Source organism: Muscardinus avellanarius (genome assembly GCF_963383645.1).
Source record: "Muscardinus avellanarius genome assembly, chromosome: 2".
In the NCBI taxonomy this organism is placed as follows: domain Eukaryota; kingdom Metazoa; phylum Chordata; class Mammalia; order Rodentia; family Gliridae; genus Muscardinus; species Muscardinus avellanarius.
Genome location: NC_137787.1, coordinates 6,876,665 through 6,902,427, shown reverse-complemented (window position 1 = coordinate 6,902,427; position 25,763 = coordinate 6,876,665). Strand labels below are relative to the sequence as shown.

The 25,763-nt window shown below is 39.7% G+C and overlaps 1 protein-coding gene across 5 annotated transcripts in view; it reads right to left on the bottom strand.

The window, feature by feature from the left end:
• Positions 1 to 25,763, bottom strand: part of USP40 (ubiquitin specific peptidase 40) — a gene marked incomplete at both ends in the record, with an annotated part of 94,633 nt that overhangs the window by 53,925 nt on the left and 14,945 nt on the right. For 3 of the 5 annotated variants that reach the window (XM_080690306.1, XM_080690307.1, XM_080690309.1), the window contains 5 exons: positions 376 to 676; positions 9,552 to 9,659; positions 10,424 to 10,519; positions 18,365 to 18,493; positions 20,523 to 20,666. In XM_080690306.1, coding sequence (XP_080546432.1) covers positions 376 to 676; positions 9,552 to 9,659; positions 10,424 to 10,519; positions 18,365 to 18,493; positions 20,523 to 20,666 — 778 coding nt within the window. The remainder of the gene's footprint in view (positions 1 to 375; positions 677 to 9,551; positions 9,660 to 10,423; positions 10,520 to 18,364; positions 18,494 to 20,522; positions 20,667 to 25,763) is intronic. The other 2 variants (XM_080690308.1, XM_080690310.1) reach the window with 2 other exon arrangements.

Here is a 25,763-nt window from a genome sequence, read left to right as displayed (position 1 = left end):
GCATTATGTTAAGTGAGACCAGCCAAGCACAGAAAGAGAAGGGACATATGTTTCCTCTAATATGCCCAAACTAGGGAGCACTGGGGATACCAGAGGGACTCCAGATAATGGAAAGGAAATCTCAGCAAGCAAAGTCCGAATGGAAAGATAGGAGAGGAGGAAGGCTGAGCTTAATTAATGAGGGTCCACATCCGAATATGTGTAAAAGAATGATTATGGCATGGTTACCCTGGACAATCATTGGCGAGAGGGGAGTAAGGGAAAATGGGGTGGGGGAGAGGGCACCAAGTATAGTTTAAATGTATACCACTTATTTTCAATAAAAATATGTATAAAAAATAAAGTCATTAATAGGAACATTTTTTTTCCCCATACCTTCAGGGGGTCTCTGCAACTGGGATTTCCGGTAAAACAACATGTAGGCACTTTCTTTGCCCTGAAATTGCTGTTCAATATCTTTTTCCTTGATGGGTTGCACTTCAGAGTCATTTATATCAAACCAGTGGGGACAGGCAGTGCTACCATTTAATTCCGGGGATTCTGCAGCCAGTGTCTGGAAAATCTGTTGCTCATGACTTTGGAAATTAGGCTCAGCCTGGAGAGACTGGTCCTTCAGTAGACTGACTGAACTTCCATCTGAGCTGAGAAGAAATATCTGAGAATGGAGCTGCAGGAACTATACAGAAACAAACAAAAACCAATTACTAGGCTAGTAAACTTATTTATTTACTTACTGATTTATTTATTTTTATTTATTTATTTATTTATTTATTTATTTATTTATTTATTTATTTATGGTGGTACTGGGGATGGAACCCTTCTACCTCTGAGCTACACTCCCAGACCTATTTTATATTTTTATTTGGAAACAGGGTCTCTTAGGCCAGCAAGGCTGGCTTTGAACCTGTGCGATCCTCCTGTCTCTGCCTCCCAAGCATGGGGATTACAAGCGAGCACCACCACGCCTGGCAACTTTTTTTTTTTAAAGACATTAAAAATATTTGCTTTCTTGTGGTTAGACTTCTTTTTCTTTTTTCTGGTACTACGGATTGAGCCCAGGGCCTCATGCATGCTAGGAGTGCAAGCGCTCTACCACTGAGTTGCATCCCCACACTTGTGGTTAGATTTTTTTAAACTTCATTTTTATTTTTGGGCTGGCTTGTGAGAAGAAAAACATAAAAAGACATTTCACAAAAATCAAAGAACTCTGTAAAGCAGTCTAATAATTATATCAAAGGGTATAGCTGCCATGCCACATTCAAAAAAGTATTTTAATTATACCTTGCTAATGTTTTTTTTTTTTTAAAAAAGTATTTAAATAAAACAGATTAGGTAGAAGAAATACTTTTGCAATACTCAAAAGTGATGTAAACAAAGCAGCAAACAATGGTACTAGCAGAGCGCGCCACTCTCAGAGAGTGTGAAAACTGGTCCAGACAGACGCTGGGGGTAAAGAAGTAATTATGAGCCTAAAATACCACTTATCGTTAACTAGATTAATGCTGCCTGCTGTAGGAACTGATAGGTAAGTTCAGGAAATCAGAACATAGGAAGACTTAAGTCACAATCCCCAAGACTTACTTCACAGGTTCTTGCTAAAGGATTAGGAGAAAAACAAAGACCTGAAGTCCTGCCCCAGCGCCCCCCCCCCCCCCGCCCTTCTCTCCTGCTCTCACGCCACCTTCTCTGCAGCCTGCACCCTCCTCCGCAGGCCACACCCAAGTATGTTATCCACAAACGCGCCTGGCTTAACTTAACATCTACTTACCTCATAAATCAGCGTGGAAAGGGATTTGCTCAATTTCCTCTTGAAAAGAAAGTAATCAGTGGTAATGTCAACGCTCTAATCAAAAGTATTATTTTATCACAAACCAAAGGGCTTAGAGCAAATTATATATATATATATATATATATATATATATATATATATATATATATATATAATTTTTTTTTTGCGTAGTGAACCCAGAGGCCTTCTACCTCTGAGCTATACACCCAGCCCTATTTTTCTTTTTTATTCTGAAACAGGGCTCACTAAGTTGTGGAGGCCCTCCCTAAGTAGCTGAGGCTGGTCTCGAATCCTCGATCTTCCTGTCTCAGCCTCCCAAGTAATGGGATTACAAGTGTGTGCCACCTTGCCCAGCTCCAAAGATAATATTTTTAACACTCGATATAAGAACAGATCGCTAACAGTTTTGTAGCTAATTGGGGGGGAGGGTCAAGTAAGTAGCAATACTTTAAAAATTTTGAGTAATAAACTTTCTGTACATCATTATTCTTTGATAGTTAAAGATGAATTTTTTTTCCGGCACTAGGGATGGAACGCAGGGGCATTCTATCTCTGAGCTACATCCACAGCCCTATTTTTATTTATTTTTTTATTTTGAAACAGGGTGTCACTGAGTTGTGAAGAACCTCACCAAGTAGCTGAGGCTGTCCGCGAACCACGATCCTCCTGTCTCAGCCTCCCAAATGCTGGGATTACAAGCGTGCGCCACCACGCCTGGCAGAGATGAATTCTTATAAGACTCAAACTTTAGTACTGACTGGTCCTAGTAACAGCAGAAAGCTTTTGTTAGACTAATCTTTCTGATAAAAATGACAAACTCAGCCGGGCGTGGTGGCACACGGTTGTAATCCCAGCGCTTGGGAGGCTGAGACAGGAGGATCGCACAGGTTCGAAGCCACCCTCGGCTACTTAGTGAGGCTCTCAGCAACTTAGTGAGACCCTGTTCCCAAATAAAGTAAAAAAAAAAAAAAAAAAATAGGTCTGGGAGTGTAGCCTGGAGGTAGAAAAGCTGGCTTCCCGCCCCGTACCCCCCAAAGTTATCTCCCAGAATTCTCCACTCTAGTGTTAATTTATAAAGCAGAGGTTTGAGGCTAGCCTCAGCAACATAGCGAGGCCCTCAGTAACTTAGTAACCTTAAAAAAAAGAGAAAAAACGATCAACACTATATTGAAGACAATGAGCACGGCTGTCTGGAGAGTGACTGCAGCTTGAAGAGGGGTGGACACAATCCCCCAGAGGGAGGGGGATTGTCCCAGGGAGCCGCGGCCCCTTCCCGCCACAGCACGCCACGGCACCGAGGGAGCAGGAGGCACTGCTCTCACTCTGTGCGCGAGGCAGAATTTGAAAGCGTCAGAGAGGCTAGGAAGTGAAGGACAAGAATTCCACAAAGCCGCTCCCATCGGTTTAAATTCCTGCCCCCAGTCCTTGGCTCACTCCTAACCGGCAGATGGACAGTCCGAGACCACAGGAATCAGAAGGAACAGCGAGGAGGTCCCGTAGCGGAGCAGAACTGCCTCTGCCGGGTACAGAGAATGCGGGGTTCAAGTCCTGCCAGTGTAGAAGGGCACGGCATGTTTTCCCAAACAATCAGATTAGAAGTATTTTAGATCTGGAACTAAGGACAGTACACGGGGGCTTACATAACCTTAAAAAAAACTATTTAGAAATGTAAAGACTCTTCTTAACTTGGAGGACCCAAAACAAGCAGTGGGCCAAATTTTGCCCTTAGCCACAGCCAGCCAAGCCCTCCCTGCCTTAAGAGGAAAGCCCATAAGCCGGGCATGGTGGCGCACGCTTGTAATCCCAGCATTTGAGAGCAACTCAGTGAGACCTGCTTCAAAATTAAAAAGACTAAAAAAATAGGGCTGGGGATGTAGCTCGAAGGTACAATGTCTCTGGGTTCCATCCCCGGTACCCCCCCCCCCCAAACAAAAAGAGGAAAACCCATGCCCAGGACTAAAAGCTATCTCCTCTCCTAACACGAATCACAAACCTGCATAGCCTCACCCTACCAAAGCTTCAAATGAGGCTTCCACAGGGTCCAGAGCCAAGATAATTTAAGGGCTTCTTAGAATGCAACGTAACTCTTCTGAGAAAAATAACCTAGTTAGAGTCTTAACAACACATCACCACAATGCCCACAGTAAAACAGGCTCTCCTGAGTGGCGGAGGCAACGGCAGACAACGGCCAAAGGGCACAAGGCCTCAATTAGACAGCAAGAGTAAGGTCTCTTTGAGATATACTGTACAGCATGGTGAAAAGAGTAATTAACACAGTGTACGTTTCTAAACTGCTGAGAGATACAAATGCTGTAGCTGTGTGGGATGGTGCATGCCTGGAATACTAGTACTTAGGAGGCTAAGACAGGAGGATCAGGGGTTTGAGGCCAGCCTCAGAAACTTAGTGAGATCCTGTTTCAAAATAAAAAATAAAATGAGCTGGGGTATAACTAGGAGGTAGAATGCTTCTGGATTCAATCCCTAGTACCAAAAAAACAAAAACAAAAACAAAACCCAAAAAACCAAAAACCCCAAAAAGTAAATGTCCCACCGCAGGAAGTGGCATTTAACATGACAGATGCTACTTGAGTTCCTTATTCCACATCGTATTCACAAATCATAGCTACTTTTTACTCCATAAATATATACAACTATGATATAAAAAAGAATATATGGCACGCAACAGACAGGCCAGTATGATTCTTATTGAAGAGATGGAATGGTCGATTCATAAGAGAAAAAGTCAACAGAAAGAGTAAGAATTACCTACATATTATATTAGAAAACAGCTGATATACATTTATTAAAGAATCTACAGGAACAGAGAATGGAGGTAAATCTCAGCATCAGAGTGCTTGCCAGGCATCTGGAGGCCCTGGGTTTGGTCCCTAATATAGCAAAAAGAAAGGAGAATTTACAGAAAAAGGTACACAAAACGAGTGGGATATGGACAATTTCAGCAGAGAAATGGCTACGCTAAATAAAGAATTAAGCAGAAATTCTACTGAAATAAAATAATATCTGAAACAGAAAGCTTAGCAGTTAGGCTCAACAGAAGACTGACTCAGCAGAAGAAAAAATTGTCACTCTAAAAACAGGTCAATGGAAATTTTCTACATGGAAGTAGGAAAGGGAGGAGCCTGAAGAAACAGAACAATATCAGACACCTGAGAACATCTAAGACCTGTGTGGAGATAAGTATCAGTGTCATCTCTATGTATACAGAGCTCTCAAAAGAGAAGAGATAATTGGGCAGAAAGTAAAATGGCAAAAATATGGCTAATTTTTTTCAAAGTTAAAGACTTCAGACCAACATCTAAAAAACTTAACAAATATAATGCAAATAATTATAAGGAACACCATATCTATAACACATTAACACTGAAGTGTTGAAAAACCAAAGATAAAATCTTAAAAGAGACAGAGAAAATGACATTATATTCAAGAAAACAAAATAAAAATATGACAGTTGACTTCTCATCCAAAACAATGGAAGCCAAAATACAATGGAATGGCATATTTATTTATTTATTTAGGTATTGGGGATGGAAACCAGGGACACTGCACCTCCAAGCTACACTCTCAACCCTACTTTTTAGTCTCTTTACTTTTCTTCTTTTCTTTATTTATTTTTGGTGCTACTAGGGGTGGAACCCAGAGGCTTTCTATTTCCTGGCTATAATCCCAGACCTATTTTTATATTTTTATTTGGAAAAAGGGTGTCACTAAGTTGCTGAGAGCCTCACTAAGTAGCTGAGGCTGGCTTCAAACCTGTGCAATCCTCTTGTCTCAGCCTCCCAAGTGTGGGGACTACAAGTATGCACCACCAGGCCTGGCATTTGTCTATTTATTTATTTATTTATTTATTTTCTTTTTCAAACAGGATCTCACTGAGTTACAAAGGGCCTCACTAAGTAGCTGAGGCTGTCCTTGAACCGTGATCATCTGGTCTCCATCTGGTCTCCGTCTCCCAAATGCTGGGATTACATGCATGCGCCACCACACCCAGTGGAATGACATCTTTAAAATGCTAGGAGAAAAACAAGAAAACTATCTACCTAGAATTCTAAGCCAAGTAATAAATTACTTAAAAATGAAGGCAAAAATAAAGATTTTCAGATAGACAAAAACAAAAAGCTGAGTGTATTATCCACTAGCAGTTCTGGATTCCAGGAACTGATGAGGAAAGTTCTAAGAATAAATATAAAACACTATTTTTCTTAATTTCTTTCTTTTTGTGGTACTGGGGTTCCTGGAAACCCTTCTACCTCCGGGCTATGCTCCCAGACCTATTTTTATACTTTTTAATTTGGAAACAGGGTCTCTTAAGCCAGCGTGGCTGGATTCGAACCTGTGCGATCCTCCTGGCTCCGCCTCCCAAGCTAGGGGATTACAAGCGTGCCCACCATGCCCGGCTCTTAATTTCTTAAAAGTCATTTAAGTATTAAAGCAAAATCAATAACATAGAGTGAGATTTATATTATTTATAATGGTAAAATAAAGACAATAATAGAAAGGAATAGAAATGGAATTACACCATTATAAGTGTCTTAGATTATATTTAGAATGGTATGTTAATTTATAGTTAATGATATACACTTATGTATTATCTAGAGATCACTACAAAATTAAACAAATAGCCAGGCATGGTGGTGCACGCCTGTACTTCTAGTACTTGGGAGGCTGAGACATGAGCATCGCAGGTTCGTGGCCAGTCTCAGCAACTTAGTGAGGCTGTCAGTAACTCAGTGAGACCCTAGTTCAAAATAAAAAATCAAACAGGGCTGATGATGTAGTTAAAAGGTAGAGTTCCCCTGGCTTCAATCCCTAGTATTATACACACTTTTAAAAAAAAGTTTACTGAGCATGATGAGTCCCTAGCCAAACCAATGAAAAAGAAAACTAATTGGTACAAATATCAATACCAGACATGAAAAAAAGAGCATGACTTTAGATCCTGCAGACATTAAAAAAATAATATGGTGCTATTTTAAATAACCTCATGCCAATAAATTTGATCCCTCTTATAAAGGTACAAATCTGTTAAAAACTATATTTTGCAGCCAGGCGTGGTGGCGCACGCTTGTAATCCCAGCATTTGGGAGGCTGAGACCCGGAGGATTGCGGTTCGCGGACAGCCTCAGCTACTTAGTGAGGTTCTCTGCAACTCAGTGAGACCCAGTTTCAAAATAAAGAATAAAAAATAGGGCAGGGGGTGTAGCTCGGAGGTTGAATACCCCTGGGTTCCATCCCCGGACCCGCAAAAACATAAAACAAACAAACAAAAAAACTCTATATTTTCCAAAATAAACAAAAACCAATGTCATACTAAGACACACTTGCACAAGAAAGCTTGTGTACCTACATTAATACCAAACAAGATAGATTTCAAGAAAGAAATATTAGCAGAGATAAATAAGGACATTTTCTATCAGATAGTCATAAAAATCTTAAATGTCTATGTACCTAATAGTATAGATTCAAGATATACAAAGCCCAAATCATCAAAACTAAAGATGAAAGGGACAAACCCACAATTACAGTTGGGAATGAGTCCTCCCTCCCTCCCTCCCTCCCTCCCTTCTTTCCTTCCTTCCTTCCTTCCTTCGCAACAGAGTCTCACTATATTGCCGAGGGTGGTCTCAAACTCCTGGTTCAAGAAATCCTCTTGCCTCACCCTCCCAAGTAGCTGGAACTACAGGTATGTCACCATCATGTTCAGCTAGTTTTTAAAATTCTTCTTTTGAGCCGGGAGTGGTGGCGCATTAAAGTTTAAAAAAATTTCTCTTTCCATAATCGATGAAGAGGGTTTTAAAATGCCTCTTCCCGTAATTGATAACAACAAAAGACAAAAAATTAGTAAGGACAGAGTTGAAATAAAGAACATAACCAATTTGACCTAGCTGACATTTATGATATACCCAAAAACCACAGAAAGAGACTTCTACAATGAACACCGAACACTCAGGAAGACAAAGCATATTCTGAGCTCTGAAATAAGTCTCATATATTCAAAATAAAAATACATATGGCGTATGTCCTTAACATGCAATGGTACTAATCTAGTCAATCTAAAGACATAAAAAAGTAAAAATCTCTAAATATTTGAACACTAAGCAATACTCTTTCAAAGAACTCATGAGTCAAAGGAAGAATCACAAAGGGAAATTATATTTTCGAGTGAATGATAATAAAAGCACGCCAAATACAGCCGCAGCTAAATTACTGACTAGAAAGAAATGTATGGCTTTTAAACATGAATTAGAAAGAAGATTCAAAACCAGAAACAAAAACCCAAGAAGCTATAAAGAGATGATCAAATCAAAGGCCAGGAAGTAGAAGGAATTAAAAAATCAGAACCAAAATCCAGGAGACAGAAAACCGATAAGCAGTAGAGAAAATCAGTAGAATTCTACCTCATCCCATCAGAGGCTCATTTGTGAAAGTAAACTTGATAATCCCTAGGGAGACTGATGAAAACAAGGCAAGAAAACAAATTATTTATATAAAAAATAAAGTTATAAAATAACTCCAAGCTCTATAGACAATAAAAGGATAATATGGGAAATTGAACAAATTGATGTCAATGTATTTGAATACCACAGATAAAAAGACAAATTCCCTAAACAACATAATTTTCTAAAATTATGTGAAAACTGATTTTTTAGGGGTGGTTTAATTGAAAGATGTGCTTAAGCCTAGGCGTGGTGGTGAACGTTAGTAATCCCAGTATTTGGGAGGCTGAGACAGGAGGATCGCAGGTTCATGGCCAGCCTCAGCTACTGAGTGAGGCCCTCCACAACTTAGTGAGACCCTGTTTCAAAATAAAGAATAAAAGAAAAACAATAGGGCTGGGGGTGTAGCTCAGAGGTGGAATGCCCTGGCTTCCATCTCTAGTACTTTAAACACCTACTGGAGTGGGTAAGTGCCTGGGTCCTACATGAAACAGCCTCAAAATGTGCACTGATGTTCGACTCTTGGCTTGTTCATTTTCAGTCACGTGTTCTCTCTTCTTTCTGGCAATATCAAGTTTGGCATCTTAGAGCCTAGAAAACCAGGTGATCACGTTTATTCTAAGTTGGAGCTTTAGGGTAACGATACTTTTTTTTTGTCATTGTGAGTAGGAGCCATATCTTCTTTTCCTTTATTTCTTTTTTTATAATTTTTATTTTTTTGGTACTGGGGATGGAATCCATTCTACCTAGGAGCTACATCTCCAGATAGATTTTTTTTTAATTATTTTATTTTGAGGTCGTTGAGTGTCTTACTAAGTTGCTGAGACTGGCCTTGAACCAGCAACCCTCCTGTCCTAGGCTCATTAGGATACTGAGATTACAGGTGTGCACCACTGTACACAGCCTCTTTTGCTTCCTTCTTGATAAGTAATTTAAAAAAGTAATATTTAGCCAGGTGTGGTGGCGCACGCCTGTAATCCCCGCGCTTGGGAGGCAAAGACAGGAGGATCGCGCAGGTTCAAAGCCAGCTGTGCTGGCTTAAGAGACCCTGTTTCTAAATAAAAATATAAAAAATAGGTCTGGGAGTGTAGCCCGGAGGTAGAAGAGCTTCCAGGAACCCCAGTGCCACCAAAAAAAAAAAAAAAAAGTAATATTTAATACGTAACCTAGGTGAATTATCACCACTAAAAAAAATACTGACTTTATTTTCAGTATTTTAAATACCCTTTGGCAGAGAAATTCATGTTGTTAGGATTATGACAAAACTTCCCGAGACTAAGACTGCCTATGCTGACGCCGGGTATCACCTTTCGCAGTGGTCCATGCAGTTTTCTGTACTTCTTGTTCCAAGATATTCCTATCTTTTTCAAGAGTTTCTGGCCCAGCAGATCAACAGGAATTAGATTATTCTCCTCCTTATGAAAAAAATACAAAGTCACTTAAGAAAATCTATTAAGATATAATTACAACACAAATTCAGAGAGATCAACAGCATAATGTTGAATTAAACATATCCCAGATCATAAACATGTATTAATCATAATTATGAAAACATTATAAAAGTTGTAAAAATCTTTTAAAAAGGAACTTGAGCCTCAGTTTACAAAACCTGAATTTTGTTATTCTTTTTTCCTTTTTTTCCTTTTTTTTTTTTTTTTTTGGTGCTGGAAATTGGACTCACAGGCTTCTACCTCTGAATTATACCCCAGACCAATTTTATTTCTTATTTGGAAGCAGGGTCTTTCTAATTGCTGATGCTGGCTTTGAAGATGTGATGCCCTGTCTGGGGATCACGGGCAGGTGCCACCGTGCCCGGCTACTTTCTGTGCACCACGGTTTAACCATTCGGAGTATCCTGAGGCTTGATAAATTCCTGTTATTACTTATGAATTTGGGATGCATTACTTAAGTAAGACAATTAATGTCTTATCCTTTATTGCAAAGTATACACTAGTTCTAAAAAGGGGTAAGAGGTGGCTATCACAGGCTGCATTAAATTTCCAAAATTCACAGGTTTGAATATTTAATCTGTCATACTTAACAACATGATTGTATCTGGAGAGAGGACTTTAAAAGATGATTAAAGTCAAATGAAGACATTTTTCATATTAGGATATGTCCTAAACCAGTGTCTCTGATGTCCTCATATAAAGCCCACACAGACATACACATACTCTACCTGTAACAAGATTGCTTTTAGAATCATCAATGGATCGTCAATATCTTCTTCATTCTGAAGAGCTTTCAAATTCATATCTTGCTTTCTTTTTTCCTCCTAGGAAGGAAAGCAATAAAAGATTTCTATCATAAGTCCTTTAAGAGAAGTCAACGAAATAGAAATGTCTATTCCACTGGAAAACCTGAAGGCTAAAAAACATAATCTAAATATACTTTGCAATGTGGCAGACTGAGTTTAGGTTTTGTTGAGTCATTCTGGACAAATTAACTTATTCTCTGGCTTTATCTGCACATTGAAATAACGAAACAAATGAAGTTTGTAGCTTTCTAGCCCCCTACACACAGTACTGACATTTTCTAGCTGGGTACCGCTTTGGCTGTGTCCTACATAATTTGATGTGCTGGGTTTTCATTATCATTCAGTTCAAAATATTTTCTGGTCTTCATCCAATATGTTCCCACTTGCTTGTACTGGCCTATGCAGGCTCAGCTTAAGCGTTCCCTTCCGTTTCCTGATCATTCAAAAAGTTTATATTCTATTTTATATTAGTATTGAAGAAATTTCAAAACTTCCCTGGTAAGCAATTTTCATTATACTTTTTCATATATGCCATCTTGCAAAAGTATTTTTTTTTTAATCTGGTGCACTGTAATTACACACCATACTGGGCACAGAGTGTCAGCTCTCGGTGCCCTCCCCCTCTTTCTCCTGGGTTCCAAGTGTCTGAGATTGGAATTGGTAGATTTGTATGCATTCATAGTATTATGAATGACTTCATCCCCTCTCCTCCCTTCCCTAATCTCCCTCAGTCATTGCTTTGGAGTCTCTGTTTATAAAAAAGTATTTTTAACTGAATTAAAACCCCAACTACAAATAGATCTAAAAAATTAACACAAGACAGACAAAAGTAAATAAAGGAGTATGACAGAGCATGCCTAACCATGCTGCTACAAAGTTACTAAAAGTGTTGAAGTACAAACAAAATAAATAAAACATCTTTTTAAACACGCACTTGAGTTCACAGGAGCATCGGGAAAACTCAGAGGTCGAGAAGTAAAATGAGAATCCAGGTAGAAAATAGAGAATCGAGGCTTCTAGCTTCCCAACCGTTATGGGCTGAAAGGGTTGCCTGACATTTATATGTGGAAACTTCACCCTGAATGCCTGAGAGGAGGCCTCAGGAGATGACGCGGTCCTGCGAGCGGAGCCCTCTTATAAGAGCGGCCTGAGGGAGCTTGCTTGCCACGTCTGCCAGTTGGGGACACAGCAAGAAGGGCCCATCTTTGTGACAGTGAGCTCCACAGGAACAGGACCTGCTGGAGCCTTTACTCCACTCCCGGAAGAGGGGTGCCCCAGAACTGTGCGCAATGGACTTGTATTGCTTGTAAGTTACCCAGTCTGAGGAACTGTGTTATTGCAGCCTGAAAGGACGAGCACACCAACCTCACTGATGCTGAGCTTCCATTCAGATGCTCCTATATGACAGGATTTGGTTTTTTTTGGGGGGTTGGGTTTTTTTGGTGGTACTGGGGTTGCTGGAAACCCTTCTACCTCCGGGCTACACTCCCAGACCTATTTGTATGCCTTTTATTTGGAAACAGGGTCTCTTAAGCCAGTGTGGCTGGCTTCGAACCTGCGCGATCCTCCTGTCTCTGCCTCCCAAGTGCGGGGATTACAAGCGTGCGCCACCACGCCCGGCTATATGACAGGGTTTGAAAGAGAAAGTCTAAAGACTACCCAAAGCAGGGGGTTTTCCAAACAACAATAAACTATCCAGTTCTCTGACATCAATTGAATGTCCTAAAATTCCATTCAATTCTGGCACTAACTATGCCCTCTCAAGAGACCCTATAGGTCTGAGTCCTGTAAGACTAGCCCCACTTCAATCACAGCCCATAAATGGGGTCTCTGTGTAACCTGCACTTCTGCCTGATCAACTACAAATTTTAGGGTTCCTGCAAAATTTAATTCAGTTTTATAATTTCCTGGAGCAATTCAAAGAACTCAGAAACTTATATGACAGCTTATTATAAAGATGAAGAGGCCCCCAGGGTAAGGTCCAGAAGGGTCCTGAGTGCAAAAGCCTCCATCCCCCAGAGGTCAGGGTGGCCACCTTCCCAGCATCCCCGTGTTTACCAGCATGAAAACTCCCTAGACCCTGATTCTCAAGAGTTTTCACTGAAGCTTCATTGTGGTGGCACTGATTAAATCCCTGTCCACTGGGACTGAATTCAATCCCCTGTCTCTCCTCCCTTCCCTAAGGTCAGAAGGTGTAAGTTGTAACCTTCTCAAGTCATGAGGTTGGTTCCTTTGGCAACCATGCCCCATCTTGAAGCATCTAAGAGTGACTGCTATAGTTTCAATTCTGTAAGATAAAAGGGCATATTGTGAATAACAAAAAATATTTCTATTGGGAAGTCCCAAAAAACTCTCTGTGCCAGGAACTGGAATTGAGGGCAGTAAATGCAGCTGGCTTTCTCTATCTGTGGGTTTCGCATTTGTGAATTCAACCAACTGTAGATTCAAATATTCAGAAAAAATATATCTGTACTGATCATGTATAAACTCTTTTCCTTGTCATTATTACTAAAACAATACAGTATAGCAACTATTTGCTGAGTATTTACATCGTATTGGGTATCATACACAATTTAGAAATGACTTAAGGTATACAGCAGAATGTGCATAGGTTACACACAAATACTATGCCATTTAATAAAAGGGACTTGAGCATTCGCGATTCTGGAATCGGGTGGGTGCTGGATACTGACAGATGACTCCCTATGGACACTGAGGAATTCTGTATAGTTTTTATTATACCATCATGACAGAATCCAGCAAAAACTGGAACTCCCAAGGGGCTGCACATTCACTATGAGTATGATCGAGAAAGTAACCTACCCCATGATAAAGGGCAGTAGACTGGCTTGCCTCGACCTGGTTACTGGGTGAAGGGGAACACTTCCTCTAATAACACAAAGAATTAGAGTGCTTCACTTTGTTAAATTGGGAATGGGAAGGTGTGCCGCAGGCCGCTGTCTTGGCAAGTGTGGCTCAGAGCTTCCAAGTGAGGCTTGCACAGCTTTCTGGACCCAGAACTAGACTGTAGCCACTGCAGAAAGGTTAGTGAAAGAAAGAGAAGGCAAAGGCCAGGCCTGGCAGTGCACACCTGTAATCCCAGTACTTGGAAGGCTGAGACAGGAGGATCGCAGGTTTGAGGCCAGCCTCAGCAACTTAGCAAGACTGTTTCAAAATGATAATAAAAAAAGGGATTGGGGGTGAATCTCGGACACAGAATACTTCTGGGTCTAATTCCCAGTACCACACACATACACACAAGATCACTGATTATTAAAAAAGTATATGCTAAAGATAACTGCACTTCAATACCCAGCTGCTAACAGTTCAAAAACACAAAGTACCTCCCTAGTAAACATTTTCCTGGTAGAACATAGTCTGACATTTTTCATATCCAAACTTCATAGACCGTGTGTGTGTGTGTGTGTGTGTGTGTGTGTGTGTGTGTGTGTGTGCGTGCGCGCGCACGCGCATCTCAATATATTACAAATATAAATACAATAGAAAGAAAGTCAGAAATACAGATGTGATGTTTTATAAAGCAAGACAAGTGTCAAAAAAAGGATTCTGCTTCGTGGGTATCACTGGCACCAGGCAGCCATGTCACCCCATGGGTAGCAACTGTTCATGGCAGCAGTATAACTATTTAATAATCAGGAGGCTATGCTCCAAGTATTTTGCATTCTAGCATCATGGACTGTGACTTACACACAGATGTTTTGCTGTGTTTATTTTAATATTAGAAACTTAGCTGAAGCCGGGCGTGGTGGCACACGCTTGTAATCCCAGCATTTGAGAGGCTGAGACAGGAGGATCGCAGTTTGTGGACAGCCTCAGCTACTTAGTGAGGCCCTCTGCAACTCAGTGAGACCCGGTTTCAAAAAATAAAAAATTTCCTGAGCTTTGGAGGTTTTGTTGAGAAAGTTACTGCCTGTGCCAATATGTTGTAGTGTTGAACCTATGCTCTCCTCTACTAACTTCACAGTCTCAGGTCTAATTTCTAAGTCTTTGATCCATCTTGAGTTGATTCCTGTGTTTGGTGAGATATAGGGGTTTAGATTCATCTTTTTACAAATGGTTAGCCAGTTCTCCCAGCACCACTTGTTGAAAAGGCTGTCTTTTCTCCAGCGTATGTGTTTGGCCCCTTTGTCAAAGATTCATTGACTAAAGATGTGTGGGTTTGTTTCTGTATCTTCTATTCTAATCCACTGGTCAGTATATCTGTTTTTGTGCCAGTACCATGCTGTTTTTACTACTATTGCTCTATAGTATAGTTTGAAGTCTGGGATTGTAATGCCTCCTGCGTGTTTCTTGTTATTGAGAATTGCTTTGGCTATTCTAGGTCTTTTCTTTCTCCATATGAAGTTCATGATTGATTGTTCTAGGTCTCTGAAGAATGTCACTGGCATTTTAATGGGAATTGCATTGAACCTATAGATCAGTTTTGGCAGAATGGCCATTTTGATGATATTTATTCTGCCTATCCATGAGCATGGGAGATCTTTCCATCTTCCAAGGTCTTCTTCAATTTCTTTCTTTAATGTTTTATAGTTTTTGTTGTAGAGGTCTTTTACATCTTGAGTTAGGTTTATTCCTAGGTATTTTATTGGTTTTGAGGTTATAGTGAATGGAATTGTTGTTTTTGTTTCTTTCATTGTGGATTCGTTGTTGGCATAAAGAAAAGCCACTGATAACTTTCTCAACAAAACCTCCAAAGCTCAGGAAATTAAAGCAAGAATAAACAAGTGGGATAACATCAAACTAAAAAGTTTCTTCTCATCAAAGGAAACTATCAATAACCTAAAGAGGAAGCCTACAGAATGGGAAAGGATCTTTACCAGCCACCATTCTGATAGGGGGCTAATATCCAGAGTATACAAAGAGCTCAAAAGACTCTACACTAGCAAAACAAACAACCCAATCAAGAAATGGGCAAATGAACTAAATAGACACTTCACAAAAGAAGAGATACAAAGGGCTAATAGATACATGAAAAGATGTTCTTCATCACTGGCCATCAGGGAGATGCAAATCAAAACTACACTGAGATTCCATCTAACCCCAGTCAGAGTAGCAAGCATAAAGAAATCAAACAACAACAAATGCTGGGGAGGATGTGGGGAAAGAGGAACTCTTTTACACTGTTGGTGGGAATGCAAACTAGTTCAACCACTATGGAGATCTGTGTGGAGATTCCTAAGAAAGGTGGGAATAGATCCACCATATGATCCAGCTATACCACTCCTGGGTATCTTTCCAAAGGGGTTGAATTCAGGGAACTACAGCAACATATGCATACCTATGTTCATAGCAGCACAATTTGTAATAGCAAAAATATGGAACCAGCCCAGATCACCATCAACAGATGAATGGATAGCAAAACTGTGGGAAATACACACAATGGAATTCTATTCAGCCATAAAGAAGAACAAAATTATATCATTTGCAAGAAGATGGAAAGCCCTGGAGAACATTATGTTAAGTGAGATCAGCCAAGCACAGAAGGAGAAGATACATATGTTTCCTCTAATATGCCCAAACTAGGAAACACAAAGGATACCAGTGGGACTTCAGATATTGAAGGGGAAATATTAGCTAAGTTTGGATGGTAAGATAGGAGAGGAGGAAGGCCGGTCTTGATTAATGAGGGTCTACACCTGAACATGTGTAAAATTATGAATAAGACATGGTTAACCTGGACAACCATTGGTGGGAGGGGGGAAGGGAAAACGGGGGCGGGGGGGAGAGGGCACCAAATATAGTGTAAATGTATACTATTTATGTTCAATAAAAAAATTGTTAAAAAAATAAAGTTGACCAATAGTGAAAAAGAAAGTTCATATTAGAAAAATAAATAAATAAAAAATAAAAAATAGGGCTGGAGGTGTAGCTCGGAGGTAGAATGCTCCTGGGTTCCATTCCCAGACACACACACACACACAAAAGATACTTAGTTGAGGGTTCAGGGTTGATGTGAAATACATTATTATTTCATAGGATCTAGACTCCATTTAGTACTTTTGCCCAGATCTTCTGCAAGTTTCTTTTACTGATAATTTACAAAACTTAAAAAAAAAAAAGCCCACTAAAGGAACTTTAAAAAGTATGAAGACAAGCCAGGCGTGGTGGCACATGCTTGTAATCCTAGCATTCATCTTGTAATCCCAGCATTCGAGAGGCTGAGACAGTAGGATGTGGGTTTGAGGCCAGCCTCAGCTACTTAGTGAGGCCCTCTACAACTTAGTGAGACCCTGTTTCAAAATAAAGAATAAAATATAGGGCTGGGGGTGTAGCTTGGTAGAATGCCCATGAGTTCCATCCCCAGTACCGAAAAAAAAGGTGTGAAGACATATTTTGTTCAAAATATTCAAAACTCCAATATGTGAGCATATACACAGATGTACATGTGAGCATACTGTCAAGGCGACTCTAGAAAAGTACAGAGAAGGATGAAAACCAGGACTGGCATGCCATTCCTGGAAAGTAAAACATAGAATGATCCGCCCTGCCAGAGGTCATGCCTTATCATTAAGCTATGGAAATGAACAATGTGTATTTGTCAGGAGTAGGAAAAAAGAGCAATAGAACAGAAAAAAAAAAAGAAAAACAGACTCATGCCTAAGTGAACAATTCGCAGAACTGGCATAGTAGTTGGTGGAAAAATGGATTATTCAGTTGATGGTAATGGGGACTTTTTCCAAGTTGGAAAAAGAAAATATTTTCACACTATTTATAGAAAACCATTTTAGGAGGACTTAAGTCTCTCGCTGTTGATGTTTTGTGATGTGTTGTTTCAAATGTTTTTCAGTCAGCAAGCACTGTTTCAAAGAGCTACACAAAAGACATGATACTGCAGTCACATTAAATAACAAAATTCACCCTGGTTTTAAATCCTGTGAAAGCTATAAGCACTCTATTTATTGTTTTTATTACGTTTTCACTTATAATAGGCAGGATACAAAATCTGTTTAGTGCATTATCAAATCAATGTTTATTTTATCTGTTGGAAAAAATTCAATTGCTGCCAGTAACAGGAAGATGCTGTTTGTTACATTACAGGAAGAGGAGAAATGGTTCTAGATTAGGAAAGACTTAAGAGATAGATAACTAAATATAACACATGATCTTGGACTTGACACTAAAATGAGGGAAACATTTTCATAAAGAGTATGGATTGGACAACTGGTAGAATCTGAATATAATTATATATTACATAAGAGTAGTATATCAATATTGAAAGTTCCTGCTTGATCTATACTTATGTAACAGAATATTCTTGTTTTTAGTGGGTGTCCACAAAAGTATTTAGGAGCCTAGGGGCCTGATGTCTTTGACTTATTTTCAAATGATAACAATAATGTTAATAATGTGTCTTTGTGTGCATATGCACAGGTGTGGGAATATGTTAGCAACTGATAATCTAGATAAAAGATGTAAGGAGGTATTCGTACTATCCTGGCAATGTTTCTGTACAAGCTAAATTATTTAGAAATAATAACTGGAGCTGGGCATTGTGGCACATGCTTGCAATCCCAGAATTTAGGAGGCGGAGACTGGAGGATCACGGTTTGCGGAGAGCCTTAGCTACTTAGTGAGGCCCTTCGCAACTCAGTGAGACCCTGTTTCAAAAATAAATAGAGAGCAAAAAATAGGGCTGGGGGTATAGCTCAGAGGTACAAAGCCCCTAGGTTCCATCCCTGGTACTGCAAAAAAAAAAAAAAAAAAGTATTAACTTTCAATGCCAATGACATTTTCTACATTTGGGTATAAAATAAATGGCAAAAGATCATGAACAAAAACTGTAATAGGAATGTTAAAGGAAATAATTTGTAAAGATATTTTTAAATAGATTTCTATACTTACTTTAAACTGCCAGTTTCCCAGATGATCAACATCTTTAATATATACATGGTAGTGCCCACCATAGCAGCCACCTTTGTGTATAATGACTGAGAAGAGGTCATATATATATTCTAAATCATCCAATTCACTCTGGAAGAAACAGAAACATAAACACTGATACAGCTTACACATATGTTAAGATATATCAGAGAGAAAAGAGAATTTCAACTACTGAAATAAGAACTTCACTAGTTATCATTATTATCTAAGAGTAGAGATAAATTTAAATCTTTAAATTTAAAATTTTTAAATTCCTTGATCTACTGATCACACTATACTAATCAATTTCTGCCTCTTCCTGAAACATGAACACATGTATCTGAAAAAAGCTTTGTCATACACTTTGGCTAAGATTACACAAGCGACAGTGACAAGAGGACTGTGCCAAGGGTTCTAACGAGGGAAATCGACTCGTATTGGCTCTCATGCTGCTCAATACACGTGCTCTTTATCTGTCACAACTGTCCTGTCTTCTAATCAGGCTGTCATCAAGTTCAAATTCAAAGCCACACTCTCACCATGTGACACGACAGTCCTCTGCACAGGACAGGAGCTTGACAGCTGTGACCACCAGCTGTCATGTTCAGAGGCAATTTAGTGGAACAATGAGGTTCTTTCTTGCTTTATCAATTCTACGGTCAACCATTTCTATAATTAATATGCTCTGTAATCACATGTGACCCCAAAGATAAACTTTTACAGTGGAAATTAAAAACAAAACAAATACAATTATATCAGATTAAGAGATACTGTAGTTTTCTGGCACAGAAGAAAAAGTTTTCACATTTACAGGTGTGAACCACAGGACATAAACTCCCTCCAAGTCTGACGTCTAAGCTTCACCAATGTCACCTACAATGTAAACATGTACATAGGCACCACCTAGAGAATGACACTTATTTGAGGAATGTATTTGCTTAAAATACTATACTTTTTTAGTATGCAGCAATTTTAATGTCTGGTTTAGGCAAAAGACCAGAGGGATAAACACAAAGATGCAAGGTGACCTTCCTTTACATTAATACAGAAATCTGAAAGTAAAATTAATACGGATTTCCTAGGCAGGTCGACAATTTTTTTAAGTTTCAGATTTATCATATTAAAGTGTGTTATGCCAGTGACAGACTCAGATCCTGAGAACACTAGACCCTTGATGGGTAATTCACACACTGAGGACCAAAATGCTCAGTAGCTAGACTTAAAGCTGAGGAAGGCCCATCTAGGAAGAGTATGAAACAAAGATTTATAAAAACACTACTTTTTACATAGAAATTCAATAGCTACTTAATACTGTTCTTAGTAAACATAGGAATGGTTTGGAATAAGAGACACATCAGTCTCATCACTCTGCTCTTAGCATGTATAATAATGATATAAAGTGCTTATAAAGTAGGTTGATTTTATAATTAACTTGCTCTTAAGATATTTTCTGTGTCTGAAGGATTATAAATCTTAAACTAGCAAAATTCCTTCGCCTGTTCACTTTGACATGTAATTCATTATTACACTTAAACTAGATCCAAATAGCAAGGTACCAATTAATGGTAATTTTTCTAAAAGATCATTTCTAGTTATTTTTAAAATTTAACTTGATTACATTTTCAAGAAATATTTAATTAAAAAAAAAACCTGAGAACAAATCCATACTTTAGACATTCAAAAGGACTGTAAACAAACCAGAAGTTCTCAGTCCATAGTCTGGGGCAATTCTGACTACCATCCCCTCCCAGGGGACATGGGCATCTGACCACATCTGAACACAGTTTTGCTGCCACACTGGGGGCGGGGGGAGGGGGGGTGAGCAAGGATGCTACAATCATCTAGTATCTACAGGCCAAGCGATTTTATTTTTTTAATAGTACCAGGGATCGAATCGAGGGTCTTGCACATACTAGGCAAGCATTCTACCCCTGAGATACACCTGCAGCCGCAAGAGGTGAGGTGAGGGAAGCTGAAAACATCCCAGAGTGCAGGGGACAGGCCGCCACATCAAAGACTACGGAACTCCAAGTGTTAACAGGGCCAAGGTTCAGAGACTGCAATAACTAAAAACTGGGCCAATAAGGGGTTCGATCTTTGGAGGGAAAAAGAAGGAATTTGAAAATAAAATAATTCAAACCTGTTCACAGAAAGGCTTGAGATTGATCCGAAGAGGGAAGGTATAACAGCTAGTTTCCTTGTAGCGTTCACACTTCACAAAATCGAAATTAAATCTTAGTAATGACACAGTAAGAAAGGGAGGCAGCTTACGCAATTTGGCAGACTGTTGAAAGAAAATTTACAAGATTTTTATAAAGCAGAGTTATACGAGAGGATAAATGTTACTTAAGGTAGGGAAAAAAAAAAAAAAAAACCCTGTGACACAGTTTGAAGAGAAATATGTCTTTTAATTCCATAAACTCATTACCTGGATTCAATAATAATTCCATCTGTTTTGTGGACTAAGGATTGAATCACTCATTTATGCTGAAAACTAAAATCTACAAGTTAGTTTTAGGTCTTCAGCGTCACTGCTCTACAACATGACTAGATGAGCAAGGGATAGCTGCTCACCACGCCCTCTCTGTTTATTCTGGCCTCTGCCTGGCCTTCTGCCTTGCTCCTGGATGCACTCTGCCCGACAGACACAGCTCTTAATCAGTCAACTAGAGCTCTGAACCTCTGAAATGAGGTGTGTATTTTTCTAGGAAGAATATCCAGTTTTCATTCGACTTTCAAGAGATTACAGGTCCTTAGTGGGTAAGATCTACTGATTGAGCTGGACATGGGGGTGCACACCTGTAACCCCAGTACTTGGGAAGCTGAGACAGGAGGTTCGCAGGTATGAGGAGAATCTCGGCAACTTATTGAGACCCTGTTTCAATATTTAAAAAAAAAAAAAAAGAAAACATGGCTGGGGGTGCAGCTCAGAAGTAGAGTACATTTGGGTTCAACCCCCAGTATCACACACAAAAAAATATCTATTGTTTTAAAAATGAAAAGAAGCTAGGGGTGGTGGCGCATGCTTTTAATCCCAGCACTTGGGAGGCTGAGACAGGAGAACCACACAGATTCGAAGCCAGCCTCAGCTACTTAGTGAAGCTCTCAGCAACTTAGTGAGACCCTGTTTCCAAATAAAATATAAAATGGGTCTGGGAGTATAGCCCGGAGGTAGAAAGCCCCTGGGTTCTACACCAGTACCACAAAAAAAAAAAAAAAGGCAGATGAAGACTTTTTTGTTGTTGTTATTTTAATTCCTTACTTTATTTAAGAGGCATCAGTTGTCCCCAACTCTCTTAGATTAATGCTTTGAGGAGGGAAAATTATCATATATATTATTCCATAATCATTTAAATCTAACATTGCTAAACATATTTAAAATAATAATTTTAAAAGCCGGGAATGGTGGAACATGCCTATCATCCTAATAGTGAAGTTAAGACAGGAGGATGGTAGGTTTGAGGACAGTCTCAACAATACAGTGAGATTCTCAGCAACCTAGGAAGACCCTATTTCAAAAGAAAAAATAAAACAGGCTGGGAATTTAGCTTGGAGGTAGAATGCCCCTGGGTTCAATCACCAGTACAGAAATAATAATTTTACAGCTGGGAGTAGTGAGGCATGTCTATAATCCCAGCACTTGGGAGGCTGAGAAAAAATGATCACAGGTTGGAGCCCAGCCTCAGCAAATTTAGCGAGATCCTGTTTCAAAATAAAAAATAAAATGGCTGGAGGTAAAACTTGGAGGTAGAATGCTCTCAGTATGTAGTAGTAATAATGATAGTAATAATAATCTTACAAATCTAGTGGGTACAAAAAATTCACTTAAGAAGTCCCAGTAAGCTGGGTGTGGTCATGCATGCTTGTAATCCCAGTACTTGGGAGGCTGAGATGAGGATCGAGGGTTCGAGGTCAGCCTCAGCTACTTAGTGAGACCCTGTTTCAAATAAAGAAAAGTAAATAGGACAATGGGTGTAGTTTGGAGGTAGAAATGTCCCTGGGTTAAGTCTCAAGTACCACACACATACCACACAACAAGTCCCAGCAATATAATAGTATGGTCGATTTTCAAACTCTAATGCTGCATTTTCAAAAACAGTAACTCAACTATAGCATGGCTGAGAAGTCTGCAGCTAGGGACAGTGCCAAAGCTCATCTCAGAATGCAGAAACCCCAGTGTGATGAGGATGACACAACTCAAAAGTGCCAAACAGGTCTGGTGGCGCATGAGTGCAACCCCAGTGCTGGAGGCTGAGGCAGGAGAATGGCCTTCTCAAGGCCACCTCAGCATCCTAATGAGGCCTTCTGTGACTTGGTTTCTATGTCAAAATAAAATATAATATTGGGTGGGGGGGTGTAGCTTAAAGGTAGAATATCCCTGGGTTCAATTCCCAGTAACTAACTAAAACACACACACACACACACACACACACACACACACACTCCCCCCCTCTCAAAAAATTCCACTAAAAACAATATTAGGAATATAAAAACTGCGTTTGTTTAGTAAAGGTTCTTATTAGCAAATTTTTTTGTATTACTAAAGTGCAAAATAAGTTTAGCCCCAAACTAAGACTGTAAAAGTATCTTTCTAAGACTTTCCAAACTGAGACTTACAGTGATTTATAGTAGTTGTGACACCAAAGGTGGAATACAAAATAAATAAAGAATGGTAATTCTCTCTTTGGGTTTCATAAGAGGCTAAGAGTAAATGGAAACATTAACGAGTATAAAATTCACCTTGGCTTTAAGTCCTGCCGTGAAAGCTATAGCTATAGGGTGTACCGTTTTTGTTATATTTTCTTCTATTACCTCCAAGATACAAAATCAGTGCTATGTATTATCTAAATCGGTGCTCATTTTACTTGCTGGTAGTTCACTAATTGTCAATAAATGCCGGCTGTATGAGTGGTGCTACATCTCTCTGGCATCATGAAGTAAGTGCATACATATGTCCCCTGTAGTCGCAGCTTAGGACAGTGCTCAATAACCACTAATGGACTGAGCTCAGCTTACAGAGCTCAAGGACAGCCTGTCACGTCGCCCCGAGTGGGACAGGTCCTCCTGCAGGTAAAAGCGAAGGCAGCAGGGCAGCTGCTGAATTGGGCATAAGTACACGGAGCCAGGAGGAGACAGGGAGCTGCAGCGATGGCACATACAAGACAGGAAGTGAGCCAGGCGTGGTGGCACACTTTGTAATCCCAGTACCTTGGAGGCTGAGATAGGAGGATCGCGGTTCACCACCAGCCTCAGCTACTTAAGCAAGGCCCTATGCAACTTAGTGAGACTCTGTTTCAAAATAAAAATAAAAAATCAGGTGGGGGCCGGGTGTGGTGGCGCACCCTTGTAATCCCAGCATTCAGAAGGCTGAGACAGGAGGATTGTGGTTTGAGGACAGCCTCAGCTACTTAATGAGGCCCTTTGCAACTCAGTAAGACTGTTTCAAAATAAAGAATAAAAGTAGGGCTGGGAGCATAGCTCGAAGGTTGAATGCCCCTGGGTTTCATCCTTAGTACCAAAAAACAAAAAACAATAGGGCTGGGGGTGTGGCTCGAAGGTAGAATGTCTCTGAGTTCCACCTCCAGTACCACACACACACACACACACACACACACACACACACACACACACACACAAAGAAGAAATGGAAATTGCATTAAGAATTTACACAAAGCCTGGCATGGTGGCACACACTTGTAATACTAGCATACAGGAGGCTGAGACTGGAGGATCACAGTTCACGGACAGCCTCAGCTACTTGGTGAGACCCAGTTTCAATATAAAGAATAAAAAATAGAGCAGGGGGTGTAGCTTGGAGGTAGAATGACCCTGGGTTCCACCCCCAGTACCACACACACACACACACAAAATTAAGCATTTATACATACACAGACATAATGCTATTTCTAAATCATCTACATAGGCATTTTATATTAATGTTAATAAATTAGTACTTAGAAATTTACTAGCATTGGTAATGCTTTTGGTGGAAATTACCTATGCAAAAAATACACTTAAAAACAATTCTTTCTAGTACTACAGTGCAGGCCTATAATCCCAGCTACTCAGGTTGATACAAGAGGATCACAAGTTCAAGACAGCCTGGGCAACTTAAGACTTTGTCTCAAAAAAAAAAAAATAAAAAGGAGTCGGGTGTGGTAGCACACGCTTGTAATCCCAGCACTTGGGAGTCTGAGACAGGAGGATCACAAAGGTTCAAAGCCAGCCTCAGCTACTTAGTGAGGCTCTCAGCAACTTAGTGAGACCCTGTTTACAAATAAAATATAAAATAGGTCTGGAAGTATAGCCTGGAGATAGAAAAGCCCCTGGGTTCCACCCCCAGTACCACTAAAAAATAAAAAATAAAAAATAAAAATAAATAAGTAAATAAATAGGGCTGGTGATGTAGCTTGTTGGTACAGTGCCCGAGTTCAATCCTCAGTATTATAAGAAAAAAAATTCATAGTGAGAAAACACAATTTTGGGAAGAATGGCAAAAAGTAAATATGTCTGGCTGCCAGAAGATTTCTAAAGTGTGTCCTGTGAATGGGCATGGTGGCACACACCTGTAACTCCAGAACTTGGAAGGCTGAGGCAGGAGGATCACAGCTTTGAGCCCAGCCTCAGCAATCTAGTGAGGCTCTCAGCAACTTAGTGAGATCCTGTTTCCCAATAAAATGATAAAATAGGTCTGGGTGAGGAGGGGTATAACCTAGAGGTAAAAATGCTTATGGGTTCCATCCCCAGTACTGAAAGAAGAAGAAAAAAAAAGAAATATAGGGCTGGGAGGTATAGTTCAGAAGTAGAATCTCCCTGGATTCAATCCCTAGAATCACAAAAGTTAAATAAATAAACAAATGAATAAAATCTGCCCTGTAAATAGAGTTATCCAGATGCCAGACTACTCAGTGAGAATAAGTACATAAACTATCCTGGATCCAAAGGGTTCAGCCAGGAAAGCACAGAGAGCTTTCATCAAAAGTGGGATAAAACAGCAGTGTAGGGCTGATATTCAGCAAAGCTGAAATGCTGACATGATAAATCATAGCCTTATTATAAAAGAGCTGGAAAGGGCAAACTTATGATTCAGGAAAAAAATTCTGGGGAGGTATTCATTAAAGTAAATGGCAGCTGTCTCTCATTTCACTCTTTTTTTTTTTCTTTTTCTTATTTTTCTTTTATTTTTTTATTTTTTTATTTTTTATTGGTGCACTGTATTCATACATCATAGTGGGATACAAACTTTTGTAGACATACATGCACACATTACCCAGTCAGCCCCCACCCGAACCCCACCCCATTCTCTCCCCATCCCTCCCTCCCATGCTTGGCTTAGTGGTTGACATCTAGTATTATAGCAATTTATCCAAAATTAAAAATG